Below are 20,219 nucleotides of genomic sequence, written 5' to 3'. Positions count from 1 at the left end.
TTCTTACTTACCTCATCCTTACCTAGGATGCATGTTGGATGCATAGGAGTTTTGGCTTCTTTGCAGTCTAGAAGATTAAACTTCTTCAGAAGTTCCTTCACATACTTGGTTTGGTGAACATACGTTCCTTCTGATGTTTGATTTATTTGTATTCCAAGGAAATACTTGAGTTCTCCCATCATGCTCATTTCAAACTCAGCCTGCATAGACTCAGCAAACTCCTTTCCAAGTGTAGCATTAGATGTTCCAAAAATAATATCATCTACATATATTTGACAAATTAAAATATCCCTTTTAAAGGTTTTACAGAAGAGAGTAGTGTCCACTTTTCCTCTAGTGAAACCATTATCCAGAAGGAAAGAACTTAAGCGTTCGTACCAAGCTCTGGGATCTTGTTTCAATCCATACAACGATTTCTTTAGTTTAAAAACATGATTAGGAGACATAGAGTCTTCAAAACCAGGAGGTTGATGGACATAGACTTCTTCATCTATATAACCATTTAAGAAGGCACTCTTAACATCCATCTGATAGAGAGTGATGTTATGTTGAGTGGCAAATGAAATTAATAGACGAATAGATTCTAACCTGGCCACTGGTGCAAAGGTTTCTGTATAGTCAGTCCCTTCTTGCTGACTATAACCCTGAGCCACCAGTCTGGCTTTGTTCCTTACCACTTCACCTTTCTCACTGAGCTTGTTTCTGAAGACCCATTTTGTACCGATTATATTGAATCCATCTGGTCTAGGAACAAGATCCCAAACATCATTCCTTGTAAACTGATTCAGTTCTTCTTGCATAGCAATTATCCAGTCTGGATCTTCTAGAGCATGATCAACAGAAGTTGGCTCGATCAAGGATACAAGACCTAATTGACAGTCTGCATTGTTCTTAAGGAATGCTCTTGTTCTGATTGGGTCATCCTTCTTTCCAAGAATGACATCTTCTGAATGATCAGAGATGAGTCTGGATGATCTTCTGACAGATGGTTCTTCAGAAATGCTTAGATTCTCCAGAGAAGCTGATACTTGATCTTCAGATTCTTTGCTTCTGAGAAGCTCTGCTTCTGATGCGTTGCTTCTTGGCTCAACAACTTCTGATATATCAATATCCCAATCTGCAAAATTATCAAACTGCTTTGGTTTTTCAGAACCAAGCTTATCATCAAACCTGATATTGATTGATTCTTCTACAATCAATGTTTCAGTATTGTATACTCTGTAGCCTTTTGAGCGTTCAGAATATCCAAGAAGGAAACATTTTTGTGCTTTGGAATCAAACTTACCAAGATGATCTTTAGTGTTCAGAATAAAGCATACACATCCAAAAGGATGGAAATATGAAATGTTGGGCTTTTTATTCTTCCACAATTCATAAGGAGTCTTATTTAGAATAGGTCTGATAGAGATTCTATTCTGAATATAACATGCAGTGTTTATTGCTTCTGCCCAGAAATGCTTAGCCATATTGGTTTCATTGATCATGGTTCTGGCCATTTCTTGCAGAGTCCTATTCTTTCGTTCTACAACTCCATTTTGCTGTGGAGTTCTAGGACAAGAGAAATCATGGGCAATACCATTTTCTTTGAAGAATTCTTCAAAGAATCTGTTCTCAAATTCACCACCATGATCACTTCTAACCTTTATGATTTTACACTCTTTTTCAGATTGAATCTGAATGCAGAAATCAAAGAACACTGAATGAGACTCATCCTTGTGTTTCAAGAATTTTACCCACGTCCAGCGGCTATAATCATCTACGATGACTAATCCATATTTCTTCCCTCTGACAGATGCTGTTTTGACTGGGCCAAACAGATCAATGTGCAAGAGTTCTAATGGCCTTGAGGTAGAAACAACATTCTTGGACTTGAATGCAGGTTTGGAGAACTTGCCCTTCTGACATGCTTCACAAAGAGCATCTGATTTGAATTTCAGATTAGGGAGTCCTCTGACAAGATCCAGTTTGTTAATCTGAGAAATCTTTCTCAAACTAGCATGACCTAATCTTCTGTGCCAGACCCACTGCTCTTCAGAAACAGACATAAGACAAGTCACCTTCTGACTCATAAGATCTTGCAGATCTGTCTTATAAATGATGTTCTTCCTCTTGCATGTAAATAGGATTGAGCCATCCTTCTGATTTACAGCCTTGCAAGACTTTTGATTAAAGATTATATCATAACCATTGTCACTCAATTGACTGATAGATAAGAGGTTATGTGTTAATCCTTCTACAAGAAGTACATTAGAAATGGAAGGAGAGTTACCAGACTTTATAGTTCCAGAGCCAATTATCTTGCCCTTCTGATCTCCTCCAAACTTGACTTCTCCTCCAGACTTAAGCACCAGGTCTTGGAACATAGACCTTCTTCCTGTCATGTGTCGTGAGCATCCAGAGTCCAGGTACCACGACATGTTGTGCTTTGTCCTTTTTGCAGCCAAGGATATCTGCAATAGGAATAATCTTATCCTTAGGTACCCACATTTTCTTGGGTCCTTTCTTGTTAGATTTTCTCAAGTTCTGATTGAACTTGGGTTTAACATTGTAAGCAATAGGAGGAACAGCATGATAATTTTTAATGTGAGTTTCATGATATTTCCTAGGTTGTGTCACATGTTTTTTGGTGTGTGTTATGTGAAAACTTTGAGCATGTGAAGTGTGCCTAATATCATGGGAGTGGCCATACTTGAACTGATCATACAATGGCTTGTATGTGAATTTCATTTCATCAACAGGTTCAAGTTTGTATGGGGTTTCACCCTCAAAACCAATGCCGACTCTTTTGTTTCCAGACACAGCATATATCATAGAAGCTAGCTGACTTCTGCCAATACTTCTAGATAAGAACTTCCTGAAACTTAAATCATATTCTTTCAGAATATGGTTTAGACTAGGAGTGGATTTTTCTGAATCAGAAGGAGATCCAACATTATTGGATAATTTTAAAAGTTTTTCTTTTAATTCAGAATTTTCCAACTCAAGCTTCTTTGTTTCAAATTCAAATAGCTTTTTCAGCTTTTTGTATTTGAGACTAATCTGAGACTTGAATTCCAGAAGTTCTGTTAGACCGGAAACTAACTCATCTCTAGTAAGTTCAGAAAATACCTCTTCAGAATCTGATTCTGATGTAGATTCTGATCCGTCATCTTCTGTCGCCATCAGCGCACAGTTAGCCTGCTCATCTTCAGAGTCTGAATCATCTTCTGACTCATCCCAGGTTGCCATAAGACCTTTCTTATTATGAAACTTCTTCTTGGGATTTTCCTTCTGAAGTTTTGGACATTCATTCTTGAAGTGTCCAGGCTCATTGCATTCATAGCACATGACCTTCTTCTTGTCAAATCTTCTGTCATCAGAAGATTCTCCACGTTCAAATTTCTTTGAACTTCTGACGCCTCTGAACTTCCTTTGCTTGTTCTTCCAGAGTTGATTTAGCCTTCTGGAGATCAAGGACAGTTCATCTTCTTCTTCAGATTCTGATTCTTCAGGATCTTCTTCTCTAGCCTGAAAAGCGTTAGTGCATTTCTTGATATTGGATTTTAATGCAATAGACTTACCTTTCTTTTGAGGCTCATTTGCGTCCAGCTCTATTTCATGGCTTCTCAAGGCACTGATAAGCTCTTCCAGAGAAACTTCATTCAGATTCTTTGCAATCTTGAATGCAGTCACCATAGGACCCCATCTTCTGGGTAAGCTTCTGATGATCTTCTTTACATGATCAGCCTTGGTGTATCCCTTGTCAAGAACTCTCAATCCAGCAGTAAGAGTTTGAAATCTTGAAAACATCTTTTCAATGTCTTCATCATCCTCCATCTTGAAGGCTTCATACTTCTGGATTAAAGCGAGAGCTTTAGTCTCCTTGACTTGAGCATTTCCTTCATGAGTCATTTTCAAGGACTCATATATGTCATAGGCCGTTTCCCTGTTAGATATCTTCTCATACTCAGCATGAGAGATAGCATTCAGCAAAACAGTTCTGCATTTATGATGATTCCTGAAAAGCTTCTTCTGATCATCATTCATTTCTTGCCTTGTCAGCTTTACGCCACTGGCATTTACTGGATGTTTGTAACCATCCATCAGAAGATCCCATAGATCACCATCTAGACCAAGAAAGTAACTTTCCAGTTTATCTTTCCAGTATTCAAAGTTTTCACCATCAAATACCGGCGGTCTAGTATAACCATTGTTACCGTTGTGTTGCTCAGCAGAGCCAGATGTAGATGCAGGTGTAGACTTTGCAGTTTCATCAGCCATCTTTTACTGAAGCGTTTTTCTCTTCCTGAATCTTTTCTAAACACGGTTAAGTGCTTGCACCTTAGAACCGGCGCTCTGATACCAATTGAAGGATAGAAAAACACTTAGAAAGGGGGGGTTTGAATAAGTGTAGCTTTAAAAACTTGACAGATAAAAATAAATTGCACAGTTATTTTTATCCTGGTTCGTTGTTAACTAAACTACTCCAGTCCACCCCCGCAGAGATGATTTACCTCAACTGAGGATTTAATCCACTAATCGCACGGATTACAATGGTTTTCCACTTAGTCAGCAACTAAGTCTTCCAGAGTCTTCTGATCACACACTGATCACTCCAGGAACAACTGCTTAGATACCCTCTAAGACTTTCTAGAGTATTCTGATCCACACGATCACTCTAGTTACAACCTGCTTAGATAACCTCTAAGACTTCCTAGAGTATTCTGATCCACACGATCACTCTAGTTCCTTACAACTTAATGTAATCAATTCTAAGAGTATTACAATTGCTTCTTAAAAGCTATAATCACAAACTGTGATATTTCTCTTAACGTTTAAGCTTAATCTCACTAATATATTACAACAGCAATGTAGTCAGCTTTGATGAAGATGAAGATTCTGAGCTTTGAATAGAACAGAGTTTCAGCAAGTTAATATGAGTTGTTTTGTTCAGGATCGTTAGAAATCATTATTAACCTTGCTTCTCATCAGAACTTCATATTTATAGGCGTTGGAGAAGATGACCGTTGAGTGCATTTAATGCTTTGCGTGTTCCGTACAGCATCACATTTAATGTTATACGCTTTTGTCAACTACCTCGAGCCTTGTTCACGCTGTGTCTACTGACGTTGCCTATAATAGCTTTTAACGTTCCTTTTGTCAGTCAGCGTAGCTTGCCACTTGTACTTCCTTCTGATCTGATGTTTGTGAATACAACGTTTGAATATCATCAGAGTCAAACAGCTTGGTGCAAAGCATCTTCTGATCTTCTGACCTTGAAGTGCTTCTGAGCGTGATACCTATCAGAACTTCAGTGCTTCTGATCTCATGTTCTTCTGATGCTTCCATAGACCCATGTTCTGATTCTGCTTCGACCATCTTCTGATGTCTTGCCAGACCATGTTCTGATGTTGCATGCTGAACCCTTTGAGACAAAGCTTCTGAGCGCTGAATTATGCATACTCTTTATATATTTCCTGAAAAGGAAATTTCATTGGATTAGAGTACCATATTATCTTAAGCAAAATTCATATTATTGTTATCATCAAAACTAAGATAATTGATCAGAACAAATCTTGTTCTAACAATCTCTTTTTTCCATAAAAATTATTAGATAAGATTCAAGAAACCTTGTAGTGAAGCAAAGAGAACCTACATATCTTGGGGGTAACAATCATTTAGAATCCTCGGATAAGGAAGAAGCTAATATATGTCTCATGGCAGATTAGGAAGATAACGAGGTAACTTCCTACTTATGTTACCATAACTTGTTTTGTATTTGCAAGTTAAACAAAGGAACAAGTAAGTCGAACCAAATTATCTCCAATTCTAAAGAAATCATCTGCTTCCTTGAAATAAAATAAAAAAATCTTAGGAAAGAAGTGAAAACGTTTAGAGAGACACAAAGTGTTTCACATCAAGTTTCTTCCCTTTGTCACAAAGTATTAGTTGAATCTGACAAGTGAAGTCAATGTGACAATTTGAAAAATGAAAATAAAGATTTGCGAAAAAAACACCTGAAAGATCCACTAAAGGAAGATACAACTTGAATCTTCTTAGAAATCAAAGAGCAACACATAACAAGGTCAACTTATGTTATGAACCTAAAAATAATGTTAAGAAGTTTGATAAAATTTTCCATGATCATATAACCCCTAAATATAAAACTCTTAAATGTAATTGCAATAGAAATGACCAAGTTGATCTTTTTTGAATCATTAAGAAAATTCATGAAAGTAAAGATGGTCATCCCCCTCATATTTTTTTATAGAAAGCATCGTGAACCTTAAATGAGAAATATTCATACTGCATATTATATGTGCATTTATGATCCTGATGAGAAATATAGTGAAGAATTTGTTTATGTCACTAACATTAAATTATCAAACAAGAGTTGGGTACCAAAGGTCAAAGAGTCAAGTTGTGATGTAAATATGACTCGTAGCTCGAATTTAAAAATGGATGCTTAAAACATTTGTCTTATTTTACTCCTACGAAAGAAGTTTCTTCTTATAACAACAAAGGTAAAATTGTTGGTAAGAGCCTTAAAACTTTTATTGAAATATTTTAAGGATTATAGTACAACTTACTTAGTATTAACTAAGTTGTGTGACAAAGGTAATATATCATCTATATTCTTTTATATACATGGTCTTTAAAAACTACGAAATAAATTTGTTTTTCCTCTTTTTAAAAACCTATTTTTAAAAAGACCATGATTATAGAGTAACTTATATACATGTTACCTTTGAACTAATTCTAGTTGGTAAAAGTATAGGTTGTTAACTTAGCAGGTATCCTTGAAAGAACATCCCCGGAAGATGATAATCAAGGAAAATATAAAGATCAAAGTTAAGACGCAGGTCTAAGTCCATATTGAAAGACTTCAGTTGAATAAGTCAACGTAGAAAATCAAATTATAACCAAAGAATGGTGGACCACTATGGTTGATCAGAGGTTTTTACACGTTTATTTACCGTTTATTTTAGTTATATTTGATTCATATTATTATGCATTTTATTGCATTCTTCTTTATTTTATTCGTTGGTTGTACGTTTTACTGTTTTTAGGCTCAGAGGAATAAATTGAGACAAATCAGTGCAAAAAAAGTACAAAGCGCGGAGTTTTGAAGGAATTGAAAATCATGACAGGTGTGTGGTATTTTGATCATAACTAGAGCTTCGTAACTCAGAATGACGTGGGACTGGCTGCAATATTTCACTAACGAAAAGGGCTACAACTTTGATGAAAACTTCAAAGCCAAATTTTGAATTCAGGGGCTGACACAGTCCGTATCAAGGGACACGACCGTGTTAGGAGACCTGGGACAAAAAACCAAATTTTAAGTTGACAAAAGCTAACACGGGCGCCCATGTCACGGGACACGGCCGTGTCAGCATGTGACGTTGATTTCATGATTTTTTTTCATATTTTATCCATGGGTTAAGCTGTGGGGGCATTTTGGGTACTTCCAACCAACCTGAGTGAGTTTGTACTATTTAGATGAGTTTTCACGATGGATTAGGGACTTTTTGGCAAATGAAGAATATAATGAGAGAATATTGGAGAAGACAAGGGTTTCAGCGAGAAGGATATTTTCATGAACGGAAGCGATTGAAGATCAATTTCATCTCAAACACTTGTAATGCCTATAATTTATCTTTTGAGTTCTTTAAACAGTGTGAGTAGCTAAACCCCCCAATGCTAGGGGGTGTCCCTGATTAACATTTGTAATGACTTTAATTTCCCAATTTCAGTAATTTATTTGTCTTTCATGTTCAATTTAATTGTACAATGTTTATAAAGCTTTACTCGTCGGACCAACAGGATTGATGTATGACTAGCAATTAGGCTGGACCTCCATTGTTAGGGTTTTTATACAATTAGACTATAATAGATATTGCCTAGGAATTGAGATAACCTATAGTAACCATAATATTCTTGATAATTCAAAGGCTTTATTTCGTCATAATTCTCTAAGAAATTAGGATTTAGGATGAATGTTCAAAGGTTTGCCCACTAAGGAATTATGGGTAAACACCCTTAAGAACCGGTAGTTGATAATTTAGGATTTGTTATTGAAATAAGGATTCAGAGTTGTTACATGTTAATACACACACCTACCCTGACATGTTACTCATATTTGGCCAAGTCAATCTTTTAAATTTATTTTTAATTTAATTCAGAATTCTCCAAAACAAAACCCCAAGACTTTTGTTTAATTGAATTGAAACACAACTCTATAACACCACGCAGTTCTTGAAATCGATACTTTGGGATTTCCCATTATTACTATATTGGAAGATTAATACACTTGCTAATTTACCGGTCAATGGTCCATCTCAATCGTAATTTTACTGGAGATACAACTTGACACTCCCTTAGAAAGGTATGTAACTTTGTGGTTTTTTTCACAACTTGAGCCTAAGGGGATTCATGAATCTCTCAATAAGGAACACCGTTCTCTTTCTATGCAAGAAAGGTTAAATCAAATTTAGAGAACAAATGTTTGGGAACTTATTCCCAAGGCTCCAACTAATCTAGTGATTGGTTCTTACATGGGTCTTTCACAACAAGCGGGATACTATTGGAAATATTTTGAGAAATAAATCAAGACTCGTTGCTAGAGGATAGAATCAATAGGATGACATAGATTTTAATTAAACTTATGCCTTTGTATCTAGATTAAAAATCATAAGGATATTTCACTACTAGGAAATCCACTTTTAGTGAATGAATTAGTCACCGATTTAGCAACCATTAATTTTTGGTTGAAAAAGTGCTAGTCGCTAAGCTTTTGCGACGAATTTAGTGACCGAAATTTAGCGACCGATTTGGTGACTGAATTTAGTGACCGAATTTACTGACCAATATTAGTGTTCTTTTTCGTAAAATAAAATTAAAAGTTGCGATATCTAGGAATCAAAATCATAACCTCCGTGTATTTTAATAAGACCTAACCACTACACCACTTAATATCTATTGTTATAATTTATATTTAAACATATATAGTTATATTTTTACATAAATATCTTATTTGTTAAATTAATAAAAATGATGAAACTTTTAGGAAAAATTAAAAATTGAAAGAGAATTAAAATCTTTAAAAAAAAATGGTAAGGAAATAGTAAAATAATAAAGCGGATTAAAAATAGAAAAAGAAAATAAAAGAACATATGGAATAGCTATATGTTTTCACCTATAAGGAGAAGTATGGTATTATGTCCTGCTTAATTATGCCTCACTATATTTCCACCTCTATATCAAGTAAACTCGTTCCTTTTATATGAGAAATTATGTGGTTTATGTGCTTACTTTTTATCGCATATTTTTTCCCGTATTTTTTATTATTATACAAAAAGGGGATTAGTATACTCTTATGAAAAGTAGGGTATACTCCCTTTATTTTCTCGGGGGAGTTTAACCACCCAAATCTACCACCCTTGTTTCTTGTTTTATCCACCTCCTTGAGAGATGTGTTGTCATTAACAAAAACAGGAAAAATGTTTGCAGGTAATGCAGAAAATTATGAGACCATTGATGGATCATGATGGTTTTGATAATGACTCAAAGGATTGGTGAAATCATATTGTTTAATCCTTTACTTGATCTTTGTGGTCCTAAATGTAATCTTTCCAGTTGTCTTTGATGATGGTGCTCATTTGGAAATTATCCCATGCCTCATCAGGGAGACTTTCAAGATTCCAGTGATATACTAAGGTCAATGTCAATGTATAAAGGAACTTGAAGATTCAAAATTGTGAAAGAGAGGAAGTGTGAAATCTCATCTGGTCTGAGTGACCAGAGTATTGTAAAATGATGGAGTAACTCATAATTTACTAAGACAAATATCACACACTAAAAAATGGTTTTAATGACCCTTTCATTTCATGAAAATCACTAAAAATATTTTACACAATAGTTATTTGGCTACTAGCCCTAATAGTGGTGTAATTGATTACAGGGTAATCAATATCCTTTATGCTTAATCAATTATTTGATAGTCAATATCCTTTATGATTAATCAGTTATTAGATAGTCGGTTATCCTTTATGCTTAAGCGATTACTTCACCTCTTAATTGACTAATAGGATTTATAGTCGATTTGTAACGATGCAATTTGAAAACTTTCCATTTTTGCACTACATAATGGATTATGTGACGTGCATAATCAATTATAAGAAATAAAAAGGCCAACTATAAATTTCCTCTTTGAGCTAAATTTTTTCTTATATAAGGAAGGCGTATCCTCATTATTTTTCACACAAGAATTCGATTTTTTTCTTTCATTTTAGCCTCTCTCTATCTCTCTTATTCTTTCACAAAAAGTTATCTTAGTAGCTTTGTGATTGAAATACATTTGTGAGGTCTTAGTTATACTGGTGTTCAACTATTTTATAAAGCGTGTGATTCTCTTGAAGTTTCTCTTGGTTGGTTGTTGAGGTTGTCCTTGTAAAATCTCTTTTTGCTTTTAGAGATTATCCTATACAAATCTCATTCTTAGTTCGTGAGATTAGCCTGTGAAAAGTTTACTTGGTTTATGGGATCAACCTATTAAAATCTCTCATTCGAGTGTAAGAATATTCATGGGCATAACCTAGAAAAAGCTCAAAAGATTTTTCTAGTCGAATTCTCAAGAATTTTGTTTCTTATGGAGAAGATTAGGACAATATATCGTTTGAACCTCTATATATCATTTTGTAATCTCTCTTAACTCTCTTTCTATTTATATCCATACATTTACTTTTCTTTACATTACTTTCCTTCCATTTTTTTCTACTATCACTATTTTCAACTATACTAACATAAACTCTTGCTTTTAGTAATTATCTTTAAATGAATCATGAATTTTGATTGCGGTTGGAGTCACTTGTCCAACAAAAAACAACTTGTGAATACCTACCTAAAGGCATTTTAAAAATTTTGGTTTTTGTAGGTTTAGGGAGGAAGATAAAGAACAACAATCGAAACCTAGAAATAAATTTTAGTGACAGATTTTCCTCTTGCTAAATCAATTACAAAATAATTTCCAAGCCATGTGACTTTGCACGTTAGTGCCACATAGTCTTAATGATTGACTTTGAATAACAAAATTGACAACAAAAAAAAGACTAACGTTGTCCATTTTGTATAATTAAGGGACTCAGATGAGCTTTTTATGTTAAATGACCAAAATAAATCCTAAGTACAAGACACAAGACGAAAAAAGGGTATTAAGCATATTATGTAAAACAGTAGAAAGGTATGCAACACAACCCAAGAGGTACCCCAATAACCAAAAGGTTGAAAAAAATGGAGAATTTAAAAACAAAGATATATACAAACAAAAATCTAAAGACACTGTCTACCCCTACATGAAAGGATAATCACAAAGTCCAGCATCCGATAATCGAAGATAAAAGGAAAAAAACGTCAAGAAGTCACCCAAACTAGAGCAAAACAATAAAAACTAGGATTCCAACACCAAAAAAAAATATCAATGCATCCACAAAACATGGTTTACCCTCCACTCTTAGAAGGTGCATGAAACATAAAAAGTTTTATCAAGAAACTATTATCTCTCTTCCTTGAATCCTTCCAAATATCCTTATGTGTTTGAGTTAAGGAATCCTCATCTTGTGATTCCTTATATCCTTTTTCAATAACCTCATAGACATCGCGTGCTCCAAGAATAGACTTCATTTTTATACATCAATTATCATAAGCACTTCCATTGAGAAGTGGGACCTGGAAGGATGTTGCTTCATTATTTGTCATGACCATTAGAGGGAGATCTTGTAAAAGCCTAAGCTCTAATGCCACTTTGTTGAAAAAGGAAAAAAGTTGTATTGAGATTTTGTAAGGTATTGGAAGAAGAGACTATTTGATATAATGATAATTTCTATTCTTTAAGAGAATACTTTACAAACTTTGTTACTTGCTTTTACTTGTTTGGTTTACAAATGATAAGTTTTTCCCAATTCAAAGCTATAAGGAAGAGTTCTACATACATTTATTGAACGAGTATTATAGACACACACACAGAGAGAGAGAGAGAGAGAGAGAGAGAGAGAGAGATTTCCACACACTTCATTATGATTCATACATCTATTACAATGATAATTTCTATTGTTTGAAAGGATATTTGCTTTATACGCTTGATTACTTGCTTGATTTATAACTAATAACATTTATCATATTTAAAGCCATAAGGAAGAGTTCTACATACATTTATAAAATATTCTATACACTTCAACATAGACATTGAGAATTTTATACACTTCTCCCTACTTCATACATTTATTACAATCTCTACCACTCTATTTTGACATATCTCTAAAACTTTTTTGGATTATACCTATAAAACTAAAATGGGTCTAACTCTTTATTAGTTCAATATATCGAATCATGTTTGTAATTCACCCGTGTAACACCCCTTTTCTAACCCCAAATAATAACATATGTTCTCAGAGTAATATAACATGCATATAATAAAAGGGCTTCACATGTTGTTTCTGTAACACCCTTCTAAACCCCGCGGCATTTATATAAAAAATTCAGAGTAAAACATAAAAACAATGGTGCCACAATTCAATTTAAACCAATTTATCATAAGTCATTTGTCATGCTACACTTAGGAACAAATCATAACATTATCATAATCATGTTTCTACACAGTGGAACATTCTTCAAGGATAAGCATAACATCATCTCTGCAAAATCCCACATAATAAGTCTAAAACAAATAAATAGAGTTATAATCAAAGCTCTATACTAGCGTTCCCCCAGTGTTACAATATCAGAACATGACACCGACTCGAACTAATGAACTATCCTATCAGCTATCCTCACCAAAATCAGGCCGCTACTCCTCAATCTGAAAATGTCAACAGTAAGGGTGAGTCTCATTCAAATTAACAAATGTTATCGAATCATGTTTGTAATTCAACCGTGTAACACCCCTTTTCACCCCAAATAATAACATACGTTCTAAGAGTAATATAACATGCATATAATAAAAGGGCTTCACATGTTGTTTCTGTAACACCCTTATAAACCCCGCGGCATTTTTATAAAAAATTCAGAGTAAAACATAAAAACAATGGTGCCACGATTCAATTTAAACCAATTTATCATAAGTCATTTGTCATGCTACACTTAGGAACAAATCATAACATTATCATAATCATGCTTCTACACAGCGGAACATTCTTCAAGGATAAGCATAACATCATCTATGCAAAATCCCACAAAATAAGTCCAAAAAAAATAAATAGAGTTATAATCAAAGCTCTATACTAGCGTTTCCCCAGTGTTACAATATCAGAACATGACACCGACTCGAACTAATGAACTAGCCTATCAGCTATCCTCACTAAAATCAGACTGCTACTCCTCAATCTGAAAATGTCAACAGTAAGGGTGAGTCTCATTCAAATTAACAAATGTTATAGAGTCATAAACAATAACACATCATAGTCACATTATTCACCCAATTGTATCATATACAAATATTCAAACAAGTTTCATCATCACAACAATCAACACATCTTCAATATTCATAACACTGGAAAACATCCAATCATGTTATAAAATCATGCATATGAATGAAGTGACACTATGCATGTGGCACCAACATCATCAATGGGAATAACCCACCGACCGATCCAACATCGTCAAGATACGGCCCTGCCAGCACAAATTCCACACAATGGGAATTATGCCCTTCACTAAGAACATATGATTATCAATGAATGCAAACATATATGAAACATATTTATACCATCGTCAAGTCTATGAGTAACATCATCCAATACTCAAACCATCATCATCATCCTCATCATCAAGCATGTTTATATACATTAGCATCATTCAAATACAATCATATCATCATCATCATCATCATTAAGAACATACATGTATCTGCATCAATCCTCATCATCATCATCCATAAAGAACATACATGTATTCACATCTTCCAAAACAAATCAATCATCATTATACAGTTCTCAATAATCATCACATAATCATGTTTTCAAACACATCTTATATTGTCACATTTCATCATATATGTCAACAATACATCATTCATCAAAACGAGCAAATCATGTTTTAAAAAAATTAATTCGATCTCCTACTCATTTCATCATTATAACACAAAGAATATTTCATAAGCTTCATCCTGCTCGAAATGGAACTTAAAACGGATATATGGATCAAAAGATACGTTATTTCAAAGTTTTAATAATTTTCTGCACTACATGGTCCGCTTAGCGACCACTTGCGCGCTTATGGTATCAAAATCCAATAACCCCGCTTCAAGCAAAGCATCACAGAGGCGAACCACGTTAGGACCTCCGCTTAGCGGACTGGCTCCGCTTAGCGAGCCCTTTTATTTTCTAAAAACGAACAGCATCCGCTTAGCGGACGTGCGATTCTGCAAATTCTCAGGTCTGCGACAGACCTGTGATTTCACACATCCTCACCCAAAATCGATTCAAGTTGATCAAATACCATAAAACAGCAACACAACATATATCATACACACCTATAACATATATTATGCATCATCAAACATCATACAACACCAATTTCACGGGATTCATCAAAACAGATAATTATCAACAAACATCCCAAAACCCAAACTCTATCATACGACTCAATTGACATGAAATAATATACCTATATCAATCCTATTATCCATAACCCGATAATAGATGTTAATCGGAAGAGTCCCCCTTACCTAAGCCAAGTATTTGGACTTTTCCCCTTCTTCTCCATCAAACCCATAAGCCTTCTTTCCTCAAACTCAGCAAGAATCTCCAATATTCAAACTCGCTTATCTCCCTCATTAAAAACTTCCATGACATGAATTAATATATCAAATTGAAGGAAATTTTGTGTAGAATCTGAATCTTCAAGAATTACCTGATTTGGAGCTACGAGAAGAAAGTTATGACTCATTTTGTGAGGGTTGTACCATGAATACGAAAATGGTTTTTGTCCATGAGTTCTTCTTCTCTCCCTCTTAGGTTTTCCTCCTCTATTTCTCAATTTCTTCTTATTTCCTTGTTTTATGAAAACATAACATAATTTAGTAATGGACTCAACAACTTAACACTCCCTCATTACTAAATACCACACTTGGCCTAAAGACCAATATTCCATAATTCCTCCAATTAGTTCAACGAAAATACTAAATAATTCTAAATAATAATTTAATTTCCGATTAAATTAAAATTAGAAAATATGGGGTGTTACAGTTTCCATAATAATGAAAACCAAAGCAAAACGTACAAACATGCACCTGGTCATATTTATAACACAATTTGAAAACTTCATGTTTCATCAATTTGCATATCGCAACGGAATAATAAATCTCAAGCATTTCAATGATTATATCCCATACTATAATCATCTACCAAAATCATAATAGCATCATCATCCCATTAAATTTCATATGAATCCAACAATAGGCAACATAGCCATCAACACAATATATCCAAAATACCACATCGAATGCAATAAAGATAACAATATCCAAACATCCAAAACATGAGTTCGAATACCCTCTAGTGTTACATGATCAGATCATTGACTCACTACCTAAATTAAAATGAAATAACCGATAAGCTCCTCGGCTAAATCTTCGTGCAAGCACGCTACTCGTCAGAACCTGCGCGATGTCGCAACGAACATCATTCAAACATAAGGGTGAGAATTCAAATCATTATGAATATATATAATATAATAATGAATATAGAATACGATATTTTAATCATCCATCACTCTTCATAGTTTAAATGAGTTTCACAATTAAAGCACATAACACAAATTTCCAAATCATCACATAAGCACACATCAATTCAAACAATCACATAGCAAACAATGTGACTCGAAATGCATTTAATGCGACTCATGCATGTGGTATCCTCTGAGTATCAAGCTCACCTCTCCCGATTGCATACTCAAGAACCAGAGCCACGCTTCCGATCCGGATAAGACCAAAGCCCTCAAAATATGAACATATAGTTCAGCGCTTTTGAATCCACAAAGGAAACAAAGTCACGCCTATATTTCTACACTAGGATCAAATCCAACCAGAGTTCCAACTCCCCATGAATGCATGTGCAACAAGACTCTCAATATATGCAAAATAAGATTTTCACACAACCTTAATTATTCAAGCATATCACAATAATTCGCACAGTTTGAATTATCCACCAAAATGTTGCACAACACGCATTTATCACTAAACAAGCATTCACATAGCATGTAATGATCACATATAATATATAGCACACAAGCCAATTCATGTTATCCACTCAGTTCAAAAATTCACATTATACATAACCAAAATACAAGTTTCATGTATAAGTTCATTTTTTATTCAAAACCTATCCAAACATTATTGAATAAATTATTAAAGTACATGAAAATCCATCTTAAATTATTAAAATACATGGAAACTCAAGTCAAAGAATAAAAAATCACAAAATTCCATGTCAGGGCCGCTCTACGCGTCCAGACCCCCCGCTACGTGCGCTCGGTTCTATAAAATGGTTCGCGCTATCTTCAAAAGCGCGCTAAGCGCCCTCAAGCGCGCGACGCGCCCTCTGTGTTATTTGTAATAAACAGTTTTGACAGCACTTTCCAAATTCGGTTTTAACCAACAAAAACTCTTCGAAACAGCAATTAATCACATATGTAAGGTTCCTAATCATCTTTCTATTCATGAGTTATCATCATAACAACATAAAACATGGCTAATCTACAAAATCTCATAGATTTACGCAAACCCTAACATATGAATTATGAGAAATTGAGAGATGAAAAACCTAAGCATACTATTATCCATAGCATATTATACCATATCCACAATAATAAGGATTCTCCCCCTACCTTAGGTTAAATCCTTCTCTTCTATGGCTTCCTTTATTTTCTCTCTTATTCTCCTTTTTCTCTTCTCTTGAGCTCTCTCTTTCTCTTTACCAAATGAATGTGTTATGAGGCTAAACCTAACCCATCTCACTATCTTTCTCTAATTAGATGGGCTTAGTAACACCTTCAATCCTTATTATTTATATTCTCAATTAATTAGGCCCAACAGATAATATCTCATTATTCTCCAATAATTCGAATACCCCAATTAGCATAATAACACACAATCAAATAACTATCACAACAATAATAATTAAATAATTATACTAATAATAAAATTGCTATTAACTAAATAAAATAGAAAAATTGGGATGTTACAAACCGCACCAGTTCAATAGATCAATCATGTTCGTAATCCAACCGCACCGATTAGGAGGTTAATCCATAAACAGGAGAGGTTCATGTATATTGTGAGAGAAATTTCCAAAATATATTTGGAAAATTGCAATGGTTAAAAAAGACTTTTTAGGGAAAATGTGTAATGCTTTACAATTGAAGCAATGTAACCATTCATGAACAAAATCTTTCCAAGAGTTGTTTCCCCTCACCAAGTGGTATGGATTTATCTATAAATAAAGATGATTTGTAGACTTAAAAACATACAAAAATCACAATATTTCAAGTGCCAAAAATTATATCTAAGTCATTCTTTTATTTTCTAGTGCACGAGAAAAAACGAGACAACTTTATTCGGTAAAACATCATTCATCGATATGCTTAATGTGAATGTGTGATTCATATTAAGATTTCCAAAGTATCTTGAAGGGGATTCGCCGGTTAACCCATTTGCATCCAATTTGTCTAAATTGGTGGGGGCGAATCGAACCTAAAGCTTAATATAAATACACGCTTTAGAATATATTTTGTACAACTTTTATCGTACCGTTTTCATCTTCTTTGCAGCATCAAAGTTGTAACATTTATTGTGTGTAAGAATTCTTCCGTCATAATTAACATTAACCCCTGTCAAACAATAAGATACAACCAATATGAAAAATAATGTCTTTCCTTCAATTTGGTAAGAAAAGTGCTTATCCAAAATTTTAATTCACAAAAACAATAGTATGGAAGTAAAAAAAAATTAGGAAGGGAGAGAATGGAAAGAAATGAAATAAATGGATTGATGATCATCATCGATCATAAAAAAATAATAGAAAAAAATAAAAAGAGATAGAAGTATAAAAACAACCATAATTAGGATGATCCATGATAATTACATGCATTAATGGATTAGGGAGAAGGTGCATATGGTTTAGTTGACTGATTAATAAAAGAGGCTAGTTTCTTTGCATTATTCAAAAGCCTAAAGTTGAATTCAATAAGGTAAATTACAATTTCAACCACTACACAATTCATGCAAATTTAATCCAATATATATCCCTCTAAACATTGTCAACCATTGCCCTTTTTCCAATAAAACTAATGAAAGAACAAAGCTTAATCAAACTCTTCTCTCATACTACTTTCTTATTCATAAAAAATTACTCATGTAGTGGAAATGGTATATATACATCATATAACTACTCACCTTGACTTTACTTTACTTATCTTATGTTATACAAATGCATGCTTACCATTCTTCATCTCTATATAAGCTTCAACAATCAATCAATTTCCATATTCACATTACAAATATATCTCATATACATATTCTTATAAAAATATCTCTTTCAAGTTTTTCTAATTTTCAAAGCCAAAAATGTCAACAACCATTGATGTGCCAGAGTCAAGCAACACTAAGGGAAAAACTATTTTACTTGGAGCGCAAGCAAGGCCAGGAGGATGGAAAAAAGGTATAGCCATAATGGATTTCATTCTAAGGTTAGGTGCCGTTGCAGCGGCTCTCGGCGCTGCCGCCTCGATGGGAATGAGTGATCAGACTCTCCCTTTCTTCACTCAATTCTTCCAGTTTGAAGCTAGCTATGATAGCTTTACCACCTTTCAGTATGTAGCATGCATTCAAAACTTTACTTTCTGTATTACACTTTTCAAAACACTAACTCATGAACTAATACTTGTAAAATATACAGGTTTTTTGTTATATCAATGGCTATAGTAGCTGGCTACTTAGTCCTATCCCTACCATTTTCCATCGTTGCGATTATTCGACCCCATGCAACTGGTCCAAGGCTTTTCTTGATTATCCTAGACACTGTAAGAATTTATATTTATCAGATTGCATCGTTGTTGTTATGAGTTCTAAGCATGTGTTTGTGAAATTTTAGGTGTTTCTTACTCTGGCCACTTCTAGTGGTGCTTCAGCTGCTTCCATAGTTTACTTGGCACACAATGGAAACCAGGACACAAACTGGCTTGCCATATGCAATCAGTTTGGAGATTTTTGTGCACAAACAAGTGGAGCTGTTGTATCAAGTTTTGTTGCTGTGGTTGTTTTGGTTGTGTTGATTGTGATGTCTGCTTTGGCTCTAGGGAAGCATTGAAAATTAAGATGGAATATATGTATGGTATGTAGGGGCCTAAATTACCTATGTAATTGTTGTGAGGTTTTTCATGATGTCATGAATTGTGTCAAATTGACTCCTTGTATTGATTTGGAAAATTGTTGTTATGGAATATTAATTATGATATTTGATTTTGATATTTGTTTCATTCCCTACTCTATCATCATTGTCTTCAAGCTATGTATCATCATCATCTTTATCATCTTTGTCATCTTTATCTTTAGCAGTGTCTTCAATATGTATAGATCTAACATCATTTTCGATTATGACATCACCCTGAACACACGATTGAATTTATCATACATAACCATTTTAGGAAGATACTCCCAGTATAGATGTTTCTGGTTGACAATGTCTTTCCCGCAGTGGTGCTTGTAGGAGATATTGGACAAACCAAAAGGTTAAAACTGTTATACACAAGAAACAACAATACAAAAAATAATTTAAATTGAAGCAAATGTACATGCATGAAATGGTTGTGAGTTGTCACACATATCTATTTAGGGGATTTGAGCCTAACTTTTAAGGTCCTAAAATATATGGGGCCTAAAATTATAAAAATAAATGAGTACAAAATAAGCAGGCTTTGTAAACTAACAGCTCTTAGAGTTAAAGTAGGGTTTTGAAGACTCCAACTTTTTCACAAAATTTTTGTTTCAATTTTAAAAAAAATCCTACTTATAAAATAATTTCTTGGAAAAAAAATATTCAATTTTTTTAATTTTTGAAAAAAAACAAATTTTTTATTTTTGAAAAAATCTTTTTTTTTTAATTTCTAAAATATTGACTTTTATTATTTTTACAAAAATCAATATTTTTATTTTCATAAAAAGTTAATTTATTTTTTTTAGAAAAAAA

The 20,219-nt window shown here is 33.9% G+C and overlaps 1 protein-coding gene across 1 annotated transcript; it reads left to right on the top strand.

Annotated features, from left to right (window-relative positions):
- The first annotated feature begins 18,538 nt into the window (after positions 1 to 18,538).
- Positions 18,539 to 19,466, top strand: LOC131620828 (casparian strip membrane protein 1). The gene is made up of 3 exons (XM_058892005.1): positions 18,539 to 18,843; positions 18,930 to 19,053; positions 19,125 to 19,466. The coding sequence occupies exons 1-3, from the start codon at positions 18,599 to 18,601 to the stop codon at positions 19,338 to 19,340; spliced, it is 585 nt and encodes a 194-aa protein (XP_058747988.1). The 5' UTR covers positions 18,539 to 18,598; the 3' UTR covers positions 19,341 to 19,466.
- Positions 19,467 to 20,219: the final 753 nt, after the last annotated feature.

The sequence above is a fragment of the Vicia villosa genome, linkage group LG1 (genome assembly GCF_029867415.1).
Source record: "Vicia villosa cultivar HV-30 ecotype Madison, WI linkage group LG1, Vvil1.0, whole genome shotgun sequence".
NCBI classification, from domain to species: domain Eukaryota; kingdom Viridiplantae; phylum Streptophyta; class Magnoliopsida; order Fabales; family Fabaceae; genus Vicia; species Vicia villosa.
Note: the sequence above shows the minus strand (reverse complement) of the source record. Positions and strands in the feature narration are given on the sequence as shown.

What these genes read in the sequence shown, in the direction of transcription:
- LOC131620828 (XM_058892005.1), top strand. Translation starts at nt 18,599, where the DNA reads ATGTCAACAACCATTGATGTGCCAGAGTCAAGCAACACTAAGGGAAAA. An exon ending in GATAGCTTTACCACCTTTCA is followed by an intron (nt 18,844 to 18,929) that starts GTATGTAGCATG and finishes TAAAATATACAG; the next exon opens with GTTTTTTGTTATATCAATGG. An exon ending in TCTTGATTATCCTAGACACT is followed by an intron (nt 19,054 to 19,124) that starts GTAAGAATTTAT and finishes GTGAAATTTTAG; the next exon opens with GTGTTTCTTACTCTGGCCAC.